General features: G+C 42.4%; 1 protein-coding gene across 3 annotated transcripts; it reads left to right on the forward strand.

The window, feature by feature from the left end:
• The first annotated feature begins 1,857 nt into the window (after nt 1-1,857).
• On the forward strand, nt 1,858-23,829 carry DDX19B (DEAD-box helicase 19B). Of its 3 annotated transcripts, XM_044255747.1 has the most exons (12): nt 1,858-2,044; nt 9,441-9,489; nt 10,378-10,431; nt 11,199-11,334; nt 11,765-11,857; nt 14,499-14,601; nt 15,126-15,240; nt 18,001-18,178; nt 18,534-18,771; nt 19,290-19,452; nt 20,148-20,339; nt 20,722-23,829. In XM_044255747.1, exons 1-12 carry the CDS (start codon nt 1,883-1,885, stop codon nt 20,781-20,783), a joined length of 1,545 nt encoding a protein of 514 aa, XP_044111682.1. In that variant the 5' UTR covers nt 1,858-1,882; the 3' UTR covers nt 20,784-23,829. The 3 variants fall into 3 exon arrangements, with proteins under 3 accessions (XP_044111682.1, XP_044111683.1, XP_044111684.1); XM_044255748.1 differs by lacking the exon at nt 9,441-9,489 and having other exon boundaries at nt 1,879-2,044; XM_044255749.1 differs by lacking the exons at nt 9,441-9,489; nt 10,378-10,431 and having other exon boundaries at nt 1,879-2,044.
• The last annotated feature ends 125 nt before the right edge of the window (nt 23,830-23,954 follow it).

A 23,954-nucleotide genomic window follows, 5' to 3' on the forward strand; every position in this document is an offset into this window, starting at 1 on the left:
GATGTTCATTGTATTATTCCCTTTTTTGTTTGTCTAAAATACAAATTTATTTTTTAATGATTTATTTGAGACAGAGAGAGAGTGCACAAGTGGGGAAAGAAGCAGAGGGAGAGGGAGAAGCAGACTCCTGGCTGAGCAGGGAGCTCCCAGGACTCTGGGATCATGACTTGAGCTGAAAGCAGACGCTTAACTGAATCAGCCACCCAGGCACCCCTGAAATACAATCTTAAAAGGAAAACATGCACATGGAAACTAAATTTCAGAGGATGAAGTGTACACAACGAAAAGGAAGTCTTCTCTCACCCCACATTTCTAGATCCCTCGCAAGAAGCAACTACTGTTAACAGATTTGTGTGTCTCATACATTTTCTATAGTATCTACAAGCACATGAGGGTTTTCTTTTTCACAAGTGAATCCTATTGTATATAGTCCTGCACCTTGGATGATTTCTTTTTTAACGTAAAAATCCTTAACCTCCATTGGTCCTGTGATCAATCTAATTTTGCCGGCAAAATATTCCTAGAATTGCTTCTGAATACGATGAGATGTATGTCGTGGCTTCCCTGGCTGTGTGTGTGCCTTTTTCTTTTTGCATATCCTCCCCTATAGGTTCCCAAAAAATCTTCACCAAATTAACCCCTGCAAGGGTACAAGAGAAAAAGAATCATGGCAGAGTATCGTTTGGAACTATTTTACCCTTTCCTGAACATTCTTACACTCTACAGGTCAAATTCCAGATAGAGCCCACTACTGCTTGAAATTAATTCACTGGAGTAGAACAGCGGCAAACAAGTGGGGATTCATTTTCTCAGCTTGCAGGAAAATACCCAGCTTCTTTCTAGTTAAGTAACAAGGGGAGGGGACCTTGTTTATTTCCAGTTAAGGGAAAGCGAGTGTCACATTTAATCCTTATTTTACCTCTTCTAAAAGCCCAAGATATTTTTTCCTTTAAAAAAAAATTCTCCCTAGGGACGCCTGGGTGGCTCAGTTGGTTGGACGACTGCCTTCGGCTCAGGGCGTGATCCTGGAGTCCCGGGATCGAGTCCCACATCAGGCTCCCAGCTCCATGGGGAGTCTGCTTCGCTCTCTGACCTTCTCCTCGCTCATGCTCTCTCTCACTGTCTCTCTCTCTCAAATAAATAAAATCTTTAAAAAAAAAAATAATAAAAAAAATAAAAAAAAATTCTCCCAACCATGCAGCCAGCGCTGGGATTGCAACCCAGGCACAGGTACCTCCAAAAGTCATGACAGATGGGGAAGAGTTCCCTGGAATGAACTAATTTGCTCATTAAGCGGCTTTGCATGGCCCTTTCCCTCTACCTACTACCAATCTCTTCATCCCCGGCTCTTGTCAATCCCCGCAGGAATTGTGTCCTTCAGACTCAAACCTCTTTGCTTTTTCTAGTTTCCGATCCTTCACCTGGAACGCATTTCCCTAGCACCTTGAGTATTTTTGAAGGTGAAATTCCTGTAAGTGGTATTGCCACATAGTCTACGGGACAAATTTTTAACCAAATGGTGTTTGACATGGCTGGTTGCCAATCCTTGGGCACTGAAAAATACCAACCTGAAGAGAAAAAGATGTTCCAATACGCTTTTGGTGGCTACTCTATCTGTAATGGTTCTGCGTTTTGACATATTCAATCTATATGAGCTTCTATGCCGGCGTGCTGGGTGGGAATATGGTTTTGCTCGTGCGGCGGAGAGCCAGTTGGCAGCCAGCGTTTCCGGACGTTATAAAAGAGCGTGAGCTAACCAAGGGTTAGGTCGGGGGCTCTGAAAGCGGTGGAAGTTACAGCTCGAAGTGGGCGAGGCGGCTGGGTGGGCGCAGAGTCCTACGTCACCGCGGCGCGCCACTTCCGCTCCTCAGCGGCTGAGCGAATGACTTCTCCCTTGGTGGGGCTGGAGCTGGGCTTACGGCGACCCGGGAGAGTCCACGATCGCGCCGCCCCAGCCAGCGAGTCAGTCACTCCAGCGCCTGGAACCATGGCCACCGATTCGTGGGCCCTGGCAGTGGACGAACAGGAGGCGGCGGCGGAGTCGGTGAGTTGACTTCAGCCGTAAAAGGGTCAGGGGGTCAGGTTTGGCGGGGGATCATCCCCGGATAAGACACTCACTACTTTGGTCAGGACGGGTATGGGATGCGTTTGAGGATGGAGGATGGAGCCTGGACCCTGAGCTGGCTTTGTTTATCCACCCGCCTCCTGGGTTACGTAAGAGCAGGTGAGTACTCCCATGGATGAAGAGCCCAGCCGCCTGTCTTCCTGGAATCAAGACTAATTGTAGATTGCACTCTCCCCACTGGGGAGTTTAATCACCTTTGTGTCTTTCTCCGCCTCTGGATTCTGAGCTTTCTGGGCTCTGTGACCGTGGCTTACTCCTCTTTGTGTACTTCTTTGCTTGCTTAGTGATGATGAATGACCTACTCTGTGGGCCCGGTAGTCAGTAAGTAAATCCTCTTCTCACCTAACTTTGTTCGGGGCTCACACACAGCTATCAAGATACGACTTAAACATGACTATGTAGAATTAATTCCTTCTACTTCAACACTCTTAAGTTCTGATAATGATTTGAACCTATTTCTGTTAGGCCTTGTATCTGTGAATTTCTTGAGAACAAGGACTTGGTCTTATTGTATAACTGATAATAGATTATATGCACATAATTCAAAGAGTCAAATAGTTTTAGAATTTTTAAAAGGTTTTATTTATTTGACAGACGGAGCGGGGTGGTGGGGGAGAGAACAAGCAGAGGGAGCGGCAGAGAGAGGGAGAAGCAGGCTCTCACGGAGCAGGGAGCCCGACATGGGGCTTGTTTCCAGGACCCTGGGATCATGGCCCCAGTGGAAGGCAGAGGCTCAACCAACTGAGCCACCCAGGTGCCCCAAGTCACACTTCTAAAAACTGGTTCCACCACCACCATTTTTTTTCCTCCTCAGAGACAACTAATAGTTCTGTTGGAGGTGATTTACATCATTGACCTCCTTGTTCTCCGAATAGCATGTTATGCTAGTTTTTGAACTTTCAGTTTAGCCTATTTACTGATTCTTATTCTTTCTCCATACTTTCTCCACCACCCATGCACACCTTCCCACTCCCTACCTTTTCATTATATTATAATTTCATTTAGATCAGTATTTCATGTTTACATTACTAGTAACTTATACTTTTACTTTCCTATAAAACTTTGTTTTTCCCTGGAATTTGTAATTGTCTTGCATTTTTGCTTCATGTTTTTTGTACTTATCACCAACTCAACCCCAAGCTCTTTGCTAATTGTTTAGTTTATCTCAGGATGTTCAAACACATTAAGTATTAGTTTGGAGCCCCTAGGTGGCTCAGTCAGTTAAACCTATGACTCTTGATTTCAGCTCAGGTCATGAGCTTGGGGTGGTGAGATCGATCCCCTCATGGGGATCTGCACTCAGCATGTAGTCTGCTTAAAATTCTTTTTCTTTCTCCATCTGCTTCCTCCCCCACCTCTCCCACTCTCTTTCTTTCTAAAATATGTAAGTAAATAAAATCTCTCATTAAAAAAAGTATTTTTTGAAGATTTTATTTATTTATTTGACAGAGATCATAAGTAGGCAGAGAGGCAGGCAGAGAGAGAGAGAGGAGGAAGCAGGCTCCCTGTGGAGGAGAGAGCCCGATGTGGGGCTTGATCCCAGAACCCTGGGATCATGACCTGAGTGGAAGGCAGAGGCTTTAACCCACTGAGCCACCCAGGCACCCTAAAAAAAAGTATTCTATTAATTCTGTTTCCCCCAGGTCTTTCAGCCTGCTTCATATTGGACTAGTTCTCCCTGTGCTTAGAGCAGAACTCATTTCAGGGACTGGAGGGACCAGGGCAGATTTCCCTTCGCCTTCATTCTGGGGATTCACTCTTCTCTTGTGTTGGATCCCCTCTTTTCATCTTTACTGATTTGGTGAAACCATTCATCAGCTTTCTGGAAGTGTATCAGAAGTATTGTTGTTGTTGTTGTTTTGTTTTTTTTGATACTGTTGCATTTCTGGAAATACCTTATCTTGCCCTGTCACTTGGATAGTATTATAGCTGGGTGTAGAGCTGTAGGTTGGAAATTAATTTCCTAATAATTTTTAAAGGCATTGTTTCATTGCCTTTTAGACTTGATTGGTTACTGAGATATCTGAGACCATTCTGATTCCTTATGTGACCTGTTTTTCCCTTTGTAAACTTGAACAATCTTCTGTTTGCTTCCAGTATACAGAACATTCCTGATAACTGGTATGGGTCTGTCTTCATCCATTTTGCTGGGCACTGGATATATCCTTTTTTTTAAAGACTTTACTTTTAAGTAATCTCTATACCCAGTGTGGGGCTTGAACACACACTCCCAAGATCAAGAGTTGGATGGTCCTCCAACTGAGCCTGCCTGGTGCCCCTGGGTGGGTCCTTTCAATCTGGAAAATTCTTATCCTTCAGTTATGAGAAATTTTCAAAAATTTCATTTTTTGTTTCTCCCCCTTTGTTTTTTCTTTGCTCTTTCAAGAATTCCTACTAGTTGACTGTTGGGTATCTCAGAGTGGCCCAATCATTAAGTCAAGTTTGTTGAGGTAAAATTTACATATATTAAAACTCACCTTGTAAAAAATAAATAAATACAATAAAACTCACCTTGTTCTTTGAATTTTGACAAAGGCATTCAGTTGTGTAACCATCACCACAATAAAGGTACGAAACATTTCCACCACTGCCCAAAGTTCCCTTAAACTTTCGCATTCATTCCCTTCTCCCCACCCTTCTCTGGCAACTGATGATTTGTTTTCTGTCTCTTGAGATTTGTCTATTCTGGATATTTTATATAAGTTGAATCATACAATATGTGTTCTGTTGTGTCTGGCTGCTTTCACGTAGCATAATGTTTTCAAAGTTCATCCATGTTGCAGTAGGTATCATTCCTTTTTATTGCCAAATAATATTCCATTGTCTAGATATATCACATTTTATTTCTCTGCTTATCAGTGTCCATTGATGAGCATTTCGATTGTTTCTACTTTTTAGTTATGAATAATGTTGCCATGATTATTCATGTACAAGTTTTTGTATGGACCTTTATTTTCAAATCTCTTGGGTATACACCCACAAGTGGCATTACTGGATTATGTAACTCTACGTTTAACTTTTGAGGAATTGTCAGACTTTTCCAAAGTGGCTGCACCATTGTATCACCCTTAAAATAATTGCTTTCTATGAGATTAGTATTATCTATGACAGGCACTATTGCGTAGAGGTTAAAACTTTAACCTTTATAGCCAGACAGTCTAGGATTTGTATTGTAGGTCCATGGTTTACTAGTTCTATGACTTTGGGAAAATTGTTTAATCTTTATGTGCCTTGGTTTCCACATCTGTAAAATGGAGATAATCATAATACCTACCTCATTGAGTTATGGACATGCCTGTTATATGTGCAATGTAAGTAATAGCAGTTGTTGTTATTATGTATAAATCACAGTTCCAATGCAGGAATCTTTTTTTTAAGATTTTATTTATTTGAGTGAGTGACAGCAAGAGAGGAAGTTGGGGAGGGGGAGAAGCAGGCTTCCTGCTGAGCAGGGAGCCCAATATGGGGCTGGATTCCAGGACCCTAGGATCATGACCTGAGCCAAAGGCAGATGCTTCACTAACTGAGCCATCCAGGTGCCCTGCAGGAATCTTTTAAATTACTTGTCCATATTGTATGGATGAGATAGTTGAACCTGGATAAGACTTGTGAATCTACTTAACCATGCACAGGTAAATTAGATCACAATTTTCCAAAACTGAGCAAATGAGTAAAGAAGCCTCTATTACCCTCTGCCTCATGGAACTCTCACTGAGGACACTGCATGACATAGGTAACACTGATGTGTTTAGTGCATAGTTACTGTATTTTTTTAAAAAATTTTATTTATTTATTTATTTATTTGACAGAGAGAGATCACAGTAGACAGAGAGGCAGGCAGAGAGAGAGGGGGGGAAGCAGGCTCCCTGCCGAGGAGGGAGCCCGATGCAGGACTCGATCCCAGGACCCTGAGATCATGACCTGAGCCGAAGGCAGCAGCTTAACCCACTGAGCCACCCAGGTGCCCCTGTATTTTTTTTTTTTTAAGATTTTATTTATTTGTTAGAGAGAGAGAGAGAGAGAGAGTAAGCACAGGCAGACAGAGTGGCAGGCTAGAGGCAGAGGGAGAAGCAGGCTCCCTGCCAAGCAAGGAGCCCCATGTGGGACTCGATCCCAGGACGCTGGGATCATGACCTGAGCCAAAGGCAGCTGCTTAACCAACTGAGCCACCCAGGCGTCCCTAGTTACTGTATTTTAAATATTAAGCTTCATTCCTTATTTATTGTAGGTAAGAAAATACTAGATTCTATTTTTATTTATTTCTTCATCCCCCAGTGGCTCCTGTCTTTGTTCCCCTTCTGTTCCATTGGGAAATTTCTTTTTAGAGGAGGGCAAACAGATAAGAAAACTGATGAGTATGACTATATCCTCTACTTCACCATTTTGGCAGAGATAATCCCTGTTCTCTATAGTTCACTATTAAATCTTTTATGTCTCAAGAATGCTTTCTCAAGTAGCTTTTGAATAAAATGTAGTGTGTTACTGTAGAGTTTTCAATTATTTTAACATATCTTAAAAACTAAAGTATTAAAGGCATTGAAAATGTGGGTATTACAAAGTGGATGTTTTTGCTTTTTTGCCTTTCGGTTAATTTCAAAATGGTTTCTGATGAAGTTGCAAAAGAAACTGGTTTCTCCTTTTTGGTCCAAGTAAACGGCAAATAAGGTATCTAACTGTACTTTCAATACAAGTTTCAGCGTTCAGTTCACTGACATTGCACTGGGTAAAACAGACGTCACTGTCTCTGCTTTACAGGCTTTAAGGTCCTTATAGCCAAGGGAGGAGTTTGTTTTTAGATTCGCTGGACCCTCTACAGAATCCTGATACGTTGTAATCAAAACATCTACTGGTTTCATTTACATTGTCGCTAACAACTTTACTACATATTGCATTTAGTTACTTTAACTGTTAACTTTGTTTACTGTTAACTTCAGTTTGAACAATGTATCAACAAAACAATGGTTTGTCCCTTTTATCATTATTAAAATTTTTTGTAATAGATGTTTGTAACTCATTTATACCTCAGCCCTGTCATTTGCTTTAGCTAGCAATTTTCACCCTAGGAGTGAGTACTATTAAGTTTACTGTTGGAGGTATTGCCAGTAAGTCAGGCAGTCTGTCTAGACTCGCTGTCTCTCTGTTCTCACCTTGCGCACTCTCTCTCTCTCCCTCTCAATAGATGTGGATACTATACTTAAAACAGGGTTTGTCAGCAGGATATGGAGAAGTGCTTTAGAGAAGATTAAAATATATTTAACACCTACTGTGTATCAGGCACTGCGCTGGTCCCTTCATATTCATTATCTGTTAGTGTGTTTGCTATCATTTGGAATTAAGGAAGGATTTTTACTGTTTTCTGATGATGTCCTTTCTTTCTTTCTTTCTTTTAAGATTTTATTTATTTATTTCACAGACAAGATCGCAAGCAGGCAGAGAGGCAGGCAGAGAGAGGGGAAGGGAGGCAGACTCCTTGCTAAGCAGAGAGCCCAATGTGGGGCTTGATCCCAGCACTCTGGGATCATGACCTGAGCTGAAGACAGAGGCTTTTTTTTTTTTTTTAAAGATTTTATTTATTTATTTGACAGAGAGAGATCACAAGTAGATGGAGAGGCAGGCAGAGAGAGAGACAGAGAAAGGGAAGCAGGCTCCCTCCTCAGCAGAGAGCCCGACGTGGGGCTTGATCCCAGGACCCTGAGATCATGACCTGAGCCGAAGGCAGAGGCTTAACCCACTGAGCCACCCAGGCGCCCCTGAAGGCAGAGGCTTTAGCCCACTGAGCCTCCCAGGTGTCCCAATGATTTCCTTTTTTTGCCAATTTCCTTTCTTGCTAGTCTCTCCAATATGTTCCCCCCTACTTCTCCCTCCCCTAACACCAAAGCAGAGACACCAGAAACTCCCTTTTCAGTTGGCAACAAAAGAAGTGTAGTTCCTCCAACCCTAATCCTAACCATCTATTAAAACAGACATTTGTGGGGCACCTGGGTGGCTCAGTGGGTTAAAGCCTCTGCCTTCGGCTCAGGTCATGATCCTAGGGTCTTGGGATCGAGCCCCGCTTCGGGCTCTCTGTGAAACAGGGAGCCTGCTTCCCTTCCTCTCTCTCTGCCTGCCTCTCTGCCTACCTGTGATCTCTGTCAAATAAATAAAATCTTTTAGAAACAAACAATCAAACAAACCAAAAAACAGACATTTGTTTCATTCTCTTGCCTTTCCCGGACTTAGAGGAAAGACAGAATGAACCCGAAAACATAAACCAACAGTGTAGGTGGTGCTTTAAGAAATACCCATTTTTCCCTCTCTCTCTCTCTGCCTGCCTCTCTGTCTACTTGTGATCTCTCTGTCAAATAATAAATAAAATCTTAAAAAAAAAAAGAAAGAAATGACTACTCTTTAAAAAAGAAAAAGAAAAAAAATAGCCATTTTCATTGTTACCCATCACTAGATGAGGTCCTAAGCCCCACTTAATATTTTATGATTAGAGCACCTGCTTTGTGCTAGATCCAAAGATCAATTAAATAAAAATATTCCTGTCTTTAAGGTATTTTCTCCCCTACCCCTAGCATTTATGAGGTATAAGGGACAAAAGTATATTTTCTTTCTAATAGAGGAGAAAAGTCCCATCACAATATGCCTAATTTATGGTCTTTGATCAAAGTCCTAATAATTCTTTGAAATGTCTCTTTGCTCTGTCCCTTCCTTTGTATTCCCACTTCAGCTAGGTATTTTGATTACACAGTGTGCCACGATGCCCCACACTGCTCTCAGTTTAAAATATTAGACTTCCACCACAAGGCAAAAAACAAGGCAACCTGAATATGAGGGCGCGTATCTGCACATTGTGGTCCTGCAGCTCAAACCTACAGTGCAAGGGAGCAGACTCCCACCCACACACGGTTTTTGTTGCAGCCCTCCCCCCTGAAGTTCTCTGAAGTGTGACTGCATTTTCCAGTATCTTTTAAATTTTCCTGTCGTTTGGAATATGAGAGAATGACAAATGGTATTCTACTGAGAAAGTCTTTGTAATCAGGGCATTAAGCAAACTCATAAACTATAATTTTCTCTAGGGACTGTAATTAGGAAGTGTGGATTTTGAGTCATTTGTGTAACCAGTTTTTTCCTACTGCTGTGTTTATGGGAAATTTTGTTTATTTTCACTCAAACATTTAGTTGACTAAAGGAGCCTGGCAGAACAACTTAATGAACAGATCTTGAGAGTGGCTCGTTTCTCCCCAGCTTCACTGGGGAGGCTCTGTTGATACAAAATCTTTTAAGTGATTTTCCTGACACTTTCCCCCCTCCCCCCATATTCTCCATTTAGTTGAGCAGCTTGCATCTTAAGGAAGAGAAAATCAAACCAGATGCCAATGGTGAGTAAAAGCTAGTTTGAAAACAAATGTGATTTCCTTTAGTATTTCTGCTTTGACATAACTCTCTGGAAAAAAAGTTGTGTATGTACAAGTAGGGGGCTGGCAGATACTGGCAGTCATTTGATTTAGGAACTAAACTGGATTGTTTTGCTTTGTATTGTGCTTAAAATAAGCACAGGATGCCTAAGTGATGTGCTCGCTTCGGCAGCACATATACTAAAAATAGGATGCCTAAGTGACTTACTTATTACCAAACTTATTGCTGACCATGAGAATATACAAAGTATGAACAACCTGAGAGTTAACCTATTGTCATTCTGAAATCGTATCTACCCAAATCCAAGATTTCCATTAAATTTTCATTGATGTACATATAGTGGGCGGGGGGTAGTAACACTTACCTCATTCCAAATTCATTTACAATCTTTTTCTGTAATTTTTTCGTACCTACAATGTTGTGTGAAAATACATTTCTATTAAACAATTTATATACATAGAATATTAATGGCATTATAGTGTTCAAAACTGATGAAATACAGTTTGCACAGATTTCCTCTGTTTAGCATCAAGGTGGTTTGTGATCATTGCCTGCTGTGATCATCTTTCTATAACATTTCAGAAATACTGATGCTATGAGGGAAAGTCCCATTAGTGTTTGATGTACCGTGAGAGGACTCGGAATAGGAAAGAACTGCATATAAGCAACACTGTTTCATACCTTTGTTTATTTAAGAACAATAAAATGGTTTCATCTGTGGCTTGGTTTCTTCATTTATTGTTCTGCTCCCCAGGCCTTTTACATTTCTAGTGTCTCATAGAATCTGAACTGTCTCTGCTGTTGGGTATAGTATGTGATATTGAATGACGGCCACTTTGTGTCTGATAAAGGTGCTGTTGTCAAGACCAATGCTAATGCAGAGAAGGCAGATGAAGAAGAGAAAGGTAACAGCCTAGAGCTATACCCATGAGATTCCACCATCTTAAGACAATAGATTGTTACCAGGCTTCATTTTTAGACCCAACTTGGCTTGACTTTAAAGGGAGTCATATTGCTAACACTCCAACATGGTTGCTGGTGAAGGAATTCTCAGTGGTTACATTTTAAAGAAATTTTACTTTGAACAACTGATGGACTTCAGCAGCAGCAGCAGGAAATAAGCCCTGAATGATGATCTTTTACAGGGCATTATAAAAGAAATTTTAAGTTGAATCGCCATTGTCTACTAAAGTTAATGCTACTTGAACACATTAAAAGTGGATAACAACATACAAACAACTTATATGATATCAAGATACAAACTTTGTTAATTTCTGGGTTTTTTTTTTTTTCATTGTTGAGATATGCTGGCCAAGCTAATAATTTTCAATGTTCTATTGAGCACGAAGGAGGGAGTCAATACTTGGGTTTACATAGGAAGGAAGAATAGATAACCTCCAGAAAGGAGGGCTTGGAAGAGAGTCCTGGAGAGGAATAGGAGGCCCCAATGTATGACATCAGTATCAAAACCTTTTTCTTTAATAAAGCAATTTTAATTCTATTTATAAATCAAAACTATGATATACCCTGAATTATAAGTCCTAGCATACATACATGTAAGTGCTTAAAATGCCAATGAAAAGCGAATTCAGATGAGCTCATGGTGGATTTCATGGCCTTTAAAAATTCTTTGCTTAAAAAAAAAAATTCTTTCCTCTCTTTTTCCTGACAGAGGACAGAGCTGCTCAGTCCTTACTCAACAAGCTGATCCGAAGCAACCTGGTGGATAACACAAACCAGGTGGAAGTCCTGCAGCGGGACCCGAACTCGCCGCTCTACTCCGTGAAGTCCTTTGAGGAGCTTCGGCTGTGAGTGATTACTTTCTGACTCTCCCCTTTGTGTTAGATACAGATTAACATTGTTAGTACGTGTACATACGTGTACACACACACACTTTTTTTTTTTATCACAGCAGAACATTTTTAGCTAATACAAGTTTATCTTTTTACTTTATTTATTGGTATAAAAGGTGATTTTATTAAAGGAGGAGCACAGGATCCATGGGCAGAAAGAGCTGCTGCCAGCCAATACAAATTTAATCAAAGAATTTAGCTACTTTGGGCTATTAAGTAAAATTTCTAGCTAAAGTGAATTGTGCAAAGTGCACAGTTCAAGTATTATTAATTGTAAATAAACTGTGTAACAATAGTAAGAAAGAGAAAAAAAAAATCCCTCGGATATCTGGCTTCTTTCCTCAACCAAAGAGCTGGTGACTTTCATCTTTAACTGTTTTCCCAGGAAACCACAGCTTCTCCAGGGAGTCTATGCCATGGGCTTCAACCGTCCATCCAAGATACAAGAGAACGCACTGCCTTTGATGCTTGCTGAGCCGTATGTGTCCTGATAGAACTCTACCCCATTTTTAATTTTCCGTTTTTTAAAATTTCTATTATTTTAAAAATCTATACTAGGAACACATGTTTATTTTAGAAAAGTTAGAAAATAATTTAAAAATAAGAAAAATTGTTTGTAATCTTCCCCAACCTACTATACTAACATTTGGAGACTTCTAGACTTTTTAAAAAAAAACTCACATATTTATACCTTATTTAAAAAACGGAGCCATATAAAATCTTACGTGCTTTTTAAAAAACTTAGTGAGATGATCATCCTATGTTGGTAAATAAACATTTATCATTCATACACACCTTGCTTTCATTACATGGATAGATAGAATTTATTGTGTCAGAAACAGTAAGCAAAAACCAAACAGGGTTCTGGGAGGTCAGAATAGGGTAATTACCAAGGTTGTTTTGTAGTGCAGTGCTTTTCATACTTTCATAGGCACATGAATCTCTTAGGAATTTATTAAAATGCAGATCCTCATTTCAGTCCCTCTGAGGTTCACTATTTCCTAGAAACTTCTAAGTGATGCTGATGCTACTAGTTTTAGACCACATTTTGAGCAACAAGATTCAAGAGCATGTGGAGCTTTTTATAAAAACTGATCCCTACATTATATATGATTATGGAAAGTTGTACTGCATCTGATCCTAAATCCCGAAACTACTTTCACAGAGTCTAAAAATAGAAATTTTAGGTCTATATTAAAGTTTTCTTTGTTCTGTGTCAAAACTGTGCCTTTTTTCACTTGATCTTAGCCAGAAGCCTGGGAAGCAATTAGTGACTTTTTTCATGATGAATAATGTCTTTTTTTTTTTTTAAGATTTTATTTATTTGACAGAGAGAACTCACAAGTAGGCAGAGAGGCAGGCAGAGAGAGAGGAGAGCGCGCCGATGTGGGACTCGATCCCAGGACCCCAAGATCATGACCTGAACCAAAGGCAGAGGCTTAACCCCCTGAGCCACCCATGCGCCCCAAATAATGTCTCTTTTTAACTTGACATTTTGAGCATCGATGAAAGCACTGGGATCTATAAAAAGCGAATGACCAGTGTGAAACAAATACTCCATTTATGCATCTCTTAAGTATGTTCAATTTTTAAAATCATCAATGTTAGAAGAGACCTGAGAGAATTATCTAGTACCTCTCTTCATTAACAAATATGTATTGAGTGCAGGTGTGTAACAGATACTATTCTAGGCACTTGGTTACATTAGAAAACAAAACAGACCAAAATTCCTGTCTTTAAGGAGCGTGGTCTGGAGTATAGATCATTTATTTTTATTAAAAATAAATAAGATAATAAATAAATAAATAAGATATATAGTGTATTGTTTGTTAGATAAGTTATAAATGTAATTAATGCCACTGAGTTGTACACTTAAAAGCTGTTTTTAAAAAAGGTGATAAATACTGGGGGATCTGGGTGGCTTAGTCAGTTAAGCTTCTGCCTTTAGCTCAGGTCATGATTCCAGGGTCCTGAGATCAAGCCCCACATCAGGGGCTCCCCCCGCTTGTGCTCTCTGTCTGTGGGTCAAATGAATAGATAAAATCCTTTTTTTTTTAAAGAAAAGTGATAGGTGATAAAAAAAAAAGAAGGTGATAAAAAAAAAAGATGATAAATATGAATAAGAAAAAGAAACCATAAGAAGGGAGATCAGGAATACCAAGGGAACTGATTGCAGTTTTCCCCCAACATTATATTATGAAAACTGTCAAAAAAAAAAAAAAAAACCAACAGAGTTGAAAGTTTTTTTTTTTTTTTTTTGAGAGAGCACATAAGTGGGGTATGGAGGAGCAGAGGGAGAGGGAGAAAGAAAATCTTAGCAGGCTCCACACCCAGCACAGAGCCCCACAAAGGGCTAGATCTCATGACCCTGAGATCATGACCTGTGCCGAAATCAAGAGCTGGACAGTTAACTGATCTACTCAAGTGCCCTAAAGTTGAAAGGATTTTATAGTGAACACTCATATGTCCCCCATCTAGATAGCAGTCACTAACATTTTACCAAACTTTATCACATATCTATCTACCAATACATAATTTTTAAGGCATTTCAAAATAGGCTACAATTTTAATCAAGTGCTTAGGGTATGATCTCATCAAGTAGGTGATGTGTGAGCAAAGCCTTGAAGGAGAAGAGAGAGTTGACATGTCATCTGGGGACAGCTGTCCCAGCAGAGTACAGAAACCCTGGGACGGGGGCATGGCTGGCTTGCTTTTGGGGCAGCCCCAAGGCTTCTGTAGTGGGATGAGTAAGGGAGCCCGTGGTAGGAGCTGAAAACAGAGAACTACTAGGGAGCCAGATCAGGTAGGACCTTGTAATGCAGAAGGATTTGCACTTTTACTCTGAATGAAATGAGGGAGTGACTGGAAGGCTTTTGAGCAGAGCAGTGACATGAACTGACTCACATTTTAAAAGAATCACTGGCTGCCCTGTCAAGAATAAGAGAGAGTGCTTTAAATTCCACTAGTCTTCTCTCTGTGGTGCTTGGTGTTTGTGGGACTAGCATGTGTTAACTACTGCAGCAATCAAAGCCTCCTACCATAAACTCATTTATTCTTCACTGTTACTAACTAAAAGGGTACTTGAGATGTAAGCCCCTAAACAATGTTTTCTTGTGCAGCCCACAGAACTTAATTGCCCAGTCTCAGTCTGGTACTGGTAAAACAGCTGCCTTTGTGTTGGCCATGCTCAGCCAAGTAGAACCTGCAAACAGATACCCCCAGGTAAGGGCTTGGTGAATTTGGATTTTCTGTCGATGTGTAGCTAGAAATTACATACGATGGATTGAAAGCCAAAATGCATATTAATTTTTACATAAACAGAACCCGTTGTCGAGCACAAACAATATGGTTGACCTTCTGGTAGCAACACGCATCCTGTTCCCTTTCCACGGTTTGCCAGTTCTGAGATATTGCTGATAGGCTGGCACCTTTACTTTCAGGAAAGACCTCTTCTATCTACAGCTATCATCCTCTGGAAAGTTCTGAGAACTTCCCGAGTAAATGAAAAGGAAGCTAATCTCCACCTGAGATTTCAGATCCTTGTTCACATGTGGGTTTTGTATTCCTACAGCCAGAGCTATTTTCAAGTGTATTTACCAACCAGAGTTCTAACCTGTGACTTTGCAGCATAAAGAATCAAATGGCGTGCACTTTAATGTTCATCTTTAGCCTCAGCTGGAGGAGTAAGTCCTGATGGTGATTCCCCACTGCCCTTGAGATCTCACTCTGCACTCTCTCCCTGCCAGTGTCTGTGCCTCTCCCCAACTTACGAGCTCGCCCTCCAAACAGGAAAAGTGATTGAGCAGATGGGCAAATTTTACCCTGAACTGAAGCTAGCTTATGCTGTTCGAGGCAATAAATGTGAGTACGAATGTGTGATCCTAATTCATTAAGCTAACAACTTCTATTTCTTTTTTTTTTTTTAAAGACTTTATTTATTTGACAGAGAGAGACACAGTGAGAGAGGGAACACAAGCAGGGGGAGTGGGAGAGGGAGAGGCAGGTTTCCCGACGAACAGGGAGCCCGATATGGGCCTCAATCCCAGAACTCTGGAATCATGACCTGACCCGAAGGCAGATGCTTAACGACTGAGCCACCCACACACCCACAACTTCTATTTTTAAAAATTTCAAAACATACACAGTAGTTGAAATAATAAAAATTAACATTTCACTTAGACTTGAAAACTTGACATTTTTCTAAATTTGCTTTATGTGTGCATGTTCTGGGGGAACCATCTGAGAGTAAATTGCAGACATTGTGGTATTTACTTCTAAATACTTAAGCCTGGAGGCACCTGGCTGGCTCACTCAGGAAAGCACGTAACTCTTGACTTCAGGGTTTTGTGTCTGAGCCCCACATTGGGTGTAGAGATTAGTTAGAAATAAAATCTTGGGGCATCTGGATGGCTACCAGTCGGTTAAGCATATGACTCTTGATTTCAGCTCAGGTCTTGATCTCAGGGTTGTGAGTTCAAGTCCCACATTGGGCTCCACAAACGGAGTGAAGCCTACTTAAACAATTTTTTTAAATCTTTTTTTTTTTTAAGGATTCCATTCATTTATTTGTCAGAGAGACTGAACACAAGCAGAGGGAATGGCAGGTAGAGGGAGAATGAGGCTCCCTGCAGAGCAAGGAGCCCCATGTGGGACTTGATTCTGGGGCCCCGGGATCATGACCTGAGCTGAGGGCAGATGCTTAACCGACTGAGCCACTGAGGTGTCCCTTAAGGAAATCTTTAAAAAAAAAACTTTTTAAATAAATACTTTAGCATGCATCTCACAGTAAGGACATTCTTTTTTTTTTTCTTTTATCTAAGATTTTACTTATTTATTTGACAGAGATCACAAGTAGGCAGAGAAGCAGGCAGAGAGAGAGGAGGAAGCAGGCTCTCTGCCGAGCAGAGAGCCCGATGTGGGGCTAGATCCCAAGACCCTGGGATCATGACTTGAGCCAAGGCAGAGGCTTTAACCCACTGAGCCACCCAGGTTCCCCACAATAAGTACATTCTTCAGGATATCCACAAAATCCTTATCACAACCAAGAAAATAGGAGATTCTCTAATAACTAGTATCTAGTCCATTTTTATTTTTCCCTAATAGTCCCAAAAGTCCCATGGTCTTTATGGCTGTTTTGTTTTTGAACCAAGATCAAATTGGTGTGACTGCACTGCATTTGATGTTGTATCTCATACGTTTCTTTAAATCTAGAATAGTCCCTCCACCTCCTCCTCCCCCCTACTTCTGACTTTTTGAATGGTCCAGACCAATTGCTTATAATACTGTACATTCTGGTTTTGTTTAATTGCCCGATTTCTTTTTAATGTCATTAGAAGAATAAAAATGTTCCTGAATATTCATGACCATTAACTCTGACATTTAATTTTTTAACTGAATTATAATTAACAGTGTTTTATTAGTTTCAGCTATATAATATAATGATAGATCAAGTCTGTATTTTTCTCAGTTCTCATCAAAATAAGTGTAATAAATGTAAAGGATAATCCCCCTTATCTATTTCACTCACCTCCCTACCTAGCTCCCCTATGGCAAATCTGTTCTTGTATTTAAGAGTCTGTTTTTTGTTTGGAGCTTGTTTTTATTATTCTTTCTTTATTCATCTTCGTACTTTTGTTTTGCAACAAATTAACAATATTTAAGTAATATAAAAACTGTTGAAAGTTTGGCTGTGAATCTTTCACATGTGTAACTATGACTCACAAATCCACTCAGCATACAATACCAACTAATACCAACTTGAATTTGCTTCTAAAAAGTAATACAATTATAAAACTTAGTGGAAGATGATCATACACTTATTACGTAAATTGGTTGCAAACTGGGTTGAAGTTAGATGCCAGAGTCTGAATAACTTTTGTGGGAGGCAGTAATTGGTTTAAGAAAGAAGCAGCATTTATTAGGTTGAATTGACTCAACATTCACATCTGGGCAAAATTTTGGCAGTGATTTAGAGGGAGATTGTGTATGCCAGGTCATGATTGTAATTAAGAGACTTAAATTCAATATATAAGTGCCATGTAATTCAAAACGAAGAGGCAAATCTCAGTTTCAAACCACACAGAGTCAAGAATGTGCCATGGTCCGCTGGGCCTTGTTTGGGGAAGCACTTTACCTAAGAGAGGCAGTTTGTGCTTCTTTGAGAAAGCAAAGCCATTCATGATGAATCCTATTTTCTGACCTGGGCAAGGGCGTGTGAAGGCAACTGGCTTGTTTGATGTAGGTGCCAGGATGGCTGAGGGGCAGAGTGCACCGGAGAGAGAGAGGTGAAAGTCTGCTTGTGAGAAGTGTAACCCTGGGCTAGGGGAATGATGCTGATAGAGAAGAAATAAAGATAACAACAGATCCTCCTTGAAAGAGAACTGGATGACTACAGAGAACGGACAAGAACACTACTGAAGAGGCTTTCATCTTGTCACTGTTTCTATCCTATGTCTTTTCAGCATTATTAAAAGCTGTGGTGATATTATAACCTTACTTTAAGATATTAATGCAAACATCAAAACAGTTGACATTAAAGTACAGCATAGCTTTAGATTTTCTCAGAGAGGAAAGCTGGTTTTGCCATGGAAAATCCCCACAGCAAACATCTTGTCTCCACAGTGGAACGAGGTCAGAAGATCAGTGAGCACATTGTCATTGGCACCCCTGGGACTGTTCTGGACTGGTGCGCCAAGCTCAAGTTCATTGACCCCAAGAAGATCAAGGTGTTTGTTCTGGATGAGGCTGACGTGATGATAGCTACTCAGGGCCACCAAGATCAGAGCATCCGCATCCAGAGGTAGGAACTCTTGAGTCAAGAGCAACTTCTCAGCCTCCTGATCTGCAGCATCTTCTCCTTTTACTTCAAACACCTCTTCTTGCTCCTGTCGGGTTCTTTATCTAGTACCTCCAGAAGTATTTGTTTGATGGGCCACTTCCTCATCAGCACTGACTGGGGTTGAGGAAGGAGACTTAGGGAATCTAACCCCAGCCCCATTCCTGCCCCGTGGCTGCTCTCACCTCTTCCCCGCTGTTCTCCTCCCGCTTTTGCTGTTTTCCTGGGCACGTAGCCCACGCAAGCCCCGGGCCGCTGTCTTCTGTCCGTTCCAGAAAAGACTCGGGATCATGCCCCGTACCTGGGTCTTCCCTTGCAGGATGCTGCCCAGGAACTGCCAGATGCTGCTTTTCTCTGCCACCTTCGAAGACTCTGTCTGGAAGTTTGCCCAGAAAGTGGTCCCAGACCCAAACATTATCAAGTTGAAGCGCGAGGAGGAGACACTGGACACCATCAAGCAGTATTACGTGCTGTGCAATAACAGAGATGAGAAGTTCCAGGCCTTGTGTAACCTGTATGGGGCCATCACCATCGCTCAGGCCATGATCTTCTGCCATGTGAGTAGCAGTGGCAGCAGCAGCTCTGGAGGGTGCGCCGGCCCCTCCTCTCAGCCAGCGCCACCTCAGTGCTGAGGCGGGCCAGCTGCCCTGTGTGGCCAGAAAGGAAATGATCAATCACCTCCACCGGCCCCAGGGAGTATTCTCAGACTTAACTAAGGAGTTATGAGGGAAAAGACTGAAGATTTGAACCTTCTTTGGTCCCACTTCTTAGAGATAACTTGGAAAAAACTCCAAATAACATCCAGTGAAATAATTATATAAAACATTAAGAATATAGACTGTTTGGGAATGAAGACTTTGGCTTACACCACACACTTCCTAGCGGAACACTAAGATGATTTAAGTAATTCATCTAAAAACATGACAGGGCTAGAAGTATTTTTGAAATTGGTAAGCCTACCCTGATGACTGAACTCAGCAGATCTTCATGTACTTTTAATGGCAACAAGCCACTTTTTGCTGTTATCTTTTTCTTTAACAAGTCTCTTCATTTAAAACAATTCTGTTCTGTCCAGACCCGCAAGACAGCGAGCTGGCTGGCAGCAGAGCTCTCCAAAGAAGGCCACCAGGTGGCGCTGCTGAGTGGCGAAATGATGGTGGAGCAGAGGGCTGCGGTGATCGAGCGCTTCCGAGAGGGCAAAGAGAAGGTGCTGGTGACCACCAACGTGTGTGCCCGCGGTGAGCAGAGAACGTGTCTGTCCGCCAGGCCCCGGGTAGCCAGGGAGGCCTGTACGGGGCGCTCCGCCTGTTTGGGGGGAGTCCACGTGGGCTTGGTTCTCTCCTGGAGAGACTGGATTCCCCGGCACCTGAGAACTGTCACAGAAGCCAGAGGCGCCGATGTGCTGGAAGGACATGGAGCAGCAGCTCACTGGCCCAGGACGGTGTCTGCTCTCTTTGGGGCCCCCACAGAGGTTTCAGCTGCGTTTTCTGATACTTGTGTCTAGCAGAGGCTCTTTTTTTTTTTTTTTTTAAGATTTATTTATTTATTTGACAGAGGTAGAGAGGCAGGCAGAGAGAGAGGAGGAAGCAGGCTCCCTGAGAGAGGAGGAAGCAGGCTCCCTGCTGAGCAGAGAGCCCGATGCGAGGCTCAATCCCAGGACCCTGGGATCATGACCCAAGCCGAAGGCAGAGGCCTTAACCCACTGAGCCACCCAGGCGTCCCAGAGGCTCTCTTCTTGAGGTCACAATTTTGTCAGCACTTGCCTAAGTTCTCTTTCCCTCTGGGTTCTGCTACATGCCCCCGGTCCCCGAATCCCAGAGCCGGCCTGCCCCAGACGCTTCCTTCCACCCAAAGCTGGTGTTTGTTGGCCTCACTTGGTGGGCAGTGATTTTCAGCTCCTGTCCTGACTCCTCTGCACCTGCCTTTCATGCAGGTATTGATGTCGAACAGGTTTCTGTCGTCATCAACTTTGACCTCCCCGTGGACAAGGACGGGAACCCGGACAACGAGACCTACCTGCACCGGATCGGGCGCACGGGCCGCTTTGGCAAGAGGGGCCTGGCAGTGAACATGGTTGACAGCAAGCACAGCATGAACATCCTCAACAGAATCCAGGAGCATTTTAGTGAGCGCCTGGGAATGGCCCCCAGGGAGGGGGGGGAAGAGTCGGCTCTCCCGTGGCCCTGAGAGAGGCCCATGTCCTTGTCACACGTCCCCTCCTTTCCTACAATATGGAAGTTCTCGAAGAGCACACCTGGCAAGTTTTCAGGGTCAGGGATGCAAAGGACAGTGCCCCCCTGGCCAGGCCGAGGGACCTAGGGCTCTCTCTGTCCCTCACTCGGGCACCGGGAGTCTTTGGGGTCAAGTGCAAGACTGCTGTGGCCAGAGGTATGGTCCTGTTCCTAGGCCGGGCAGAACGCTGTTTCCTCTCTCCCTGCCGTGCTGTCCCTTTCCTGGGTGTGTGTCTCCATGGTAGACCCGCACTGATTTCTCATTTTCCTCCTCAGATAAGAAAATAGAAAGACTGGACACGGATGATTTGGACGAGATTGAGAAAATAGCCAACTGAGACGCTCCACCAGTCACCAGTGCCCACCCCTGGCACTCCGCCTGCATGGGAGACCAGTGCTTTCACGGCACAGGCCTCGACAGTCACCACAAAGACAAAAGCAGAGGAGAAGAAACTACCTACCTCATTTTAAATTACGTTTGGACTCGACAAAAATTGTGCAAATGATGGGGGAAGGTAGAAAAAATTGTTTACACAACTTCTGAAGATTAGGCGAGAATACAGAGAAATTTACTTTTTGGAAATTCCGTCTTCTTTTCCCCCATCTAAATGCTGTGGCTAATCACTGCTCAAGATCCTTGTGGCAGGCCCTGCCTATTCTCTGGCCAGAAGTGTTCAGAACATCCTCAAGCAGAACTGAGGTGAAGAGGGACACAGAGATCCCAAGTAGGACAGATACATCAGCCAGCCGTCATGTTTGTTGTCTGGCATGAGGCCTGTGAGCTGGTGCTCTGGATGTGGGGTGGTAGAGCTCATCTGAATGTTGTCATCTCCCTCTGTCCTGCTGCCCACACCAGGAAGGGATGTGCTTAGCATGGTCCAAAGTGCCACCCTGAGACTTCGGTGTATGCAGATTTGTGTTGCAGGACCACAACCTCCTGGTTCTCATCAGCAGGCGCAATGGTGCACATGATTCCTGGTAGGTCCCTTGCGTGTGCTTGAGCAAGGCCTGTGCACAAGTCATCGTGGAGAGTTAGCGGTGGCCTGAGCTTACTGCACATCCTGGGCTCACAGGCATTTGCAGCATATTTTTTATAATCTCTTGTCACCTTGACCCCTTAGGAGTCCCAAGCAAATAAAAGGTGATCTAAGGTTTGGATCTTCAGTGAAAATTAGGGCTTCCAATCACTCGTGGCCAGCTTCAAGGCAGCTCCAGAAGTGGTTAGCAGTAGTCACAAATACTTTGTCTCCAGATCCCAGAAGGCAAGATTTTTCAGAGCTAGGATATTATTTCAGTTATTTGCTGTCCTGGTTGTGAAGTGATTCCAAACGTTGTGTTCACAGTTCTTGGAATACAAAGAGTGCAATAAGGGACCAGAAGGACTGTGGTCATTCACCTGTGCAAGGCCGAAGTAACTGCCAAGGAACTGGCTCCCTCCTTACTGGGCATCTTTGTGCAGAACAGTCCAAGCAAATACTAGTGATGGACGCTTTTCAGACCTGGCCTAAGCTGATAGTACCCACAGAATGACACAGCAAGGATGAGATGAAACGGAGACCCCAGTCACAAGGAGTCCTCTCCAATTCTTTGATCTTGATACAGAATGGCTACTTTGGCTAGGCCCAGGCTTGGAAGAGGGATTTTCTATGATGAGAACTGCTCCATTCCCAGATTATCCTTGTAAGTGTTTCCATGTTTTATGGCCAGACCTGTTTCCTGGAAGGGAAGGTGCTAATACCAGCCTCCAGGTGGTTTTCTTAACTGGACATTACAGATGCTGCAGACAGACTGCCAATCCGCCACCCCAGTGGGCATTTGACTGTTTGAGTGTTCTCTGCTTCTGGACAACTGTGACCCACATTGGGAATCTCTTGAGAAGAAGTTTTTGTCTCCCACCCCCTGCAGTGCTGTGGACCAACCCTACAATAACTAAATCAAAGGCAATAATTAAAGGAGTACTGACTCCTCACAAAGCTGCAGGGTGACCTCCATTTCCCCCCTTCTCACAATATTTGTAACCTGCCTACTGCATAGCCCTAATCTAAGGAGGAAAAGGGGAAGGGATAGGCCTCAGACTTCTCAATACTAGGAGTAAGTAGGTATCTGGTAGAAGTCTAGATCAACAGGTTTCTATCTGGGGGCTTGGACTCTAAGAATTCACTAGATGGGTTTCATGGAGTCTATGAAGTATGTGCCATATCTTGAATTTGGATGCATTTTCCTGGGGTGAGACTCCCAAAGGAGTGTCTTTTAAAAAGGTAAGACTCACTGTTATGCTGGCTATGCAGTGTCACCGCAGTCCATATTTCTTCACGATCCATATTCATCCTTGCCAGAGCTTGGCTCCCAGGGTTCAGTGGTCCACAGCTGCCTCTGACTATGTGCTGTTTTGAGATACCACTGATGTACTGAAAATGTACTTGGTAAGCTTCAGTCCCCAGAGTTTCTCTTATTCTTTTTAGTAAGTTCTCATGTATTGAATGATAAACTGTCCTAGAACAGAGAAACTCACCTGGAAAAAAAGATTTTTGGTCCAATGGAAGATTCTGGATATGTTCATCCATAAACAATGGATTTTTTATTGGGATTTTCTGGAGTGTCATTGAATGGCTGTGTGCATAAGAACTAGTCAATTGCTGATGTATTTCTTATTGATGTTAAATGAATTATGAAGTATGCATGTTACTAGGATACCATTAATGAGTATAAAAAGTATGTTTTGGGTTGCTGGAATTAGTGATCATGCTTAAGTCGAGACATTTAAGATTCCATAGGTTAGTCATTACCTGATCCTACTACTACATGTCAAAATTACCATTGCTCCAGCATGAACAGTTCCAATGTCTCTATAGGCCAAGGACCCCTCTCGGTTGCCAGAGTGCTCCTCACATTCCTTTTTTCCTGCTGGTAAACCCAGAGAACACTGGCTACCTAATCAGAAAGAAGGTAGATGGCAGTAAAGACAAAGTCCTTACATTCTATTTTTCTAGTCCTAGGAAAGAAGTACAAATAGGCCTTGGAAGCAGGTCTTCTCCCCTTGTTTCATCTTGTTTATTATTTAACATAAAGGCAGTTTCATTCAGTGTCAATGGTATTCAGAAATTAAGGATTTCTGAGGCTAGGGATTTCATAAAGGAGTGGAGTTTGCTTCTGAGAGAAAAGTGACAAGGAGAGTGCTGTAGGCAACGGAAAGTAATATTAAAACTAAAATAGCTTCCCCAGGATAAACCTAGCATACTGGAAGGGCAGTGGGAGAGCAGCTTCGCCATGTGGACAGAGAAAAGTCTTGTTAGGTACAAAACGAAAACTTGATTGAACAGTGTTTGGATTTATTAGTGAACAGTCAAAGATTGTTAAATCACATAAAGGGAGTGATTAAATTAGTGGGAGGTTTTTTTTTTGGGGGGGGTCTAGCAGAGGTTTGTAGGATATATTGGAGCTGGGAAAGGCAAGCATCTGAGAAAACAGTTTGAAGATGATTGCGTAGTCCCATCACACAGCAAGTGCCA

This window comes from Neovison vison, chromosome 7 (assembly GCF_020171115.1).
Source record: "Neovison vison isolate M4711 chromosome 7, ASM_NN_V1, whole genome shotgun sequence".
NCBI lineage: Eukaryota > Metazoa > Chordata > Mammalia > Carnivora > Mustelidae > Neogale > Neogale vison.

What these genes read in the sequence shown, in the direction of transcription:
- DDX19B (XM_044255747.1), top strand. Translation starts at nt 1,883, where the DNA reads ATGACTTCTCCCTTGGTGGGGCTGGAGCTGGGCTTACGGCGACCCGGG. An exon ending in CTGCAAACAGATACCCCCAG is followed by an intron (nt 14,602 to 15,125) that starts GTAAGGGCTTGG and finishes TCTCCCTGCCAG; the next exon opens with TGTCTGTGCCTCTCCCCAAC. An exon ending in TGCTGTTCGAGGCAATAAAT is followed by an intron (nt 15,241 to 18,000) that starts GTGAGTACGAAT and finishes TTGTCTCCACAG; the next exon opens with TGGAACGAGGTCAGAAGATC.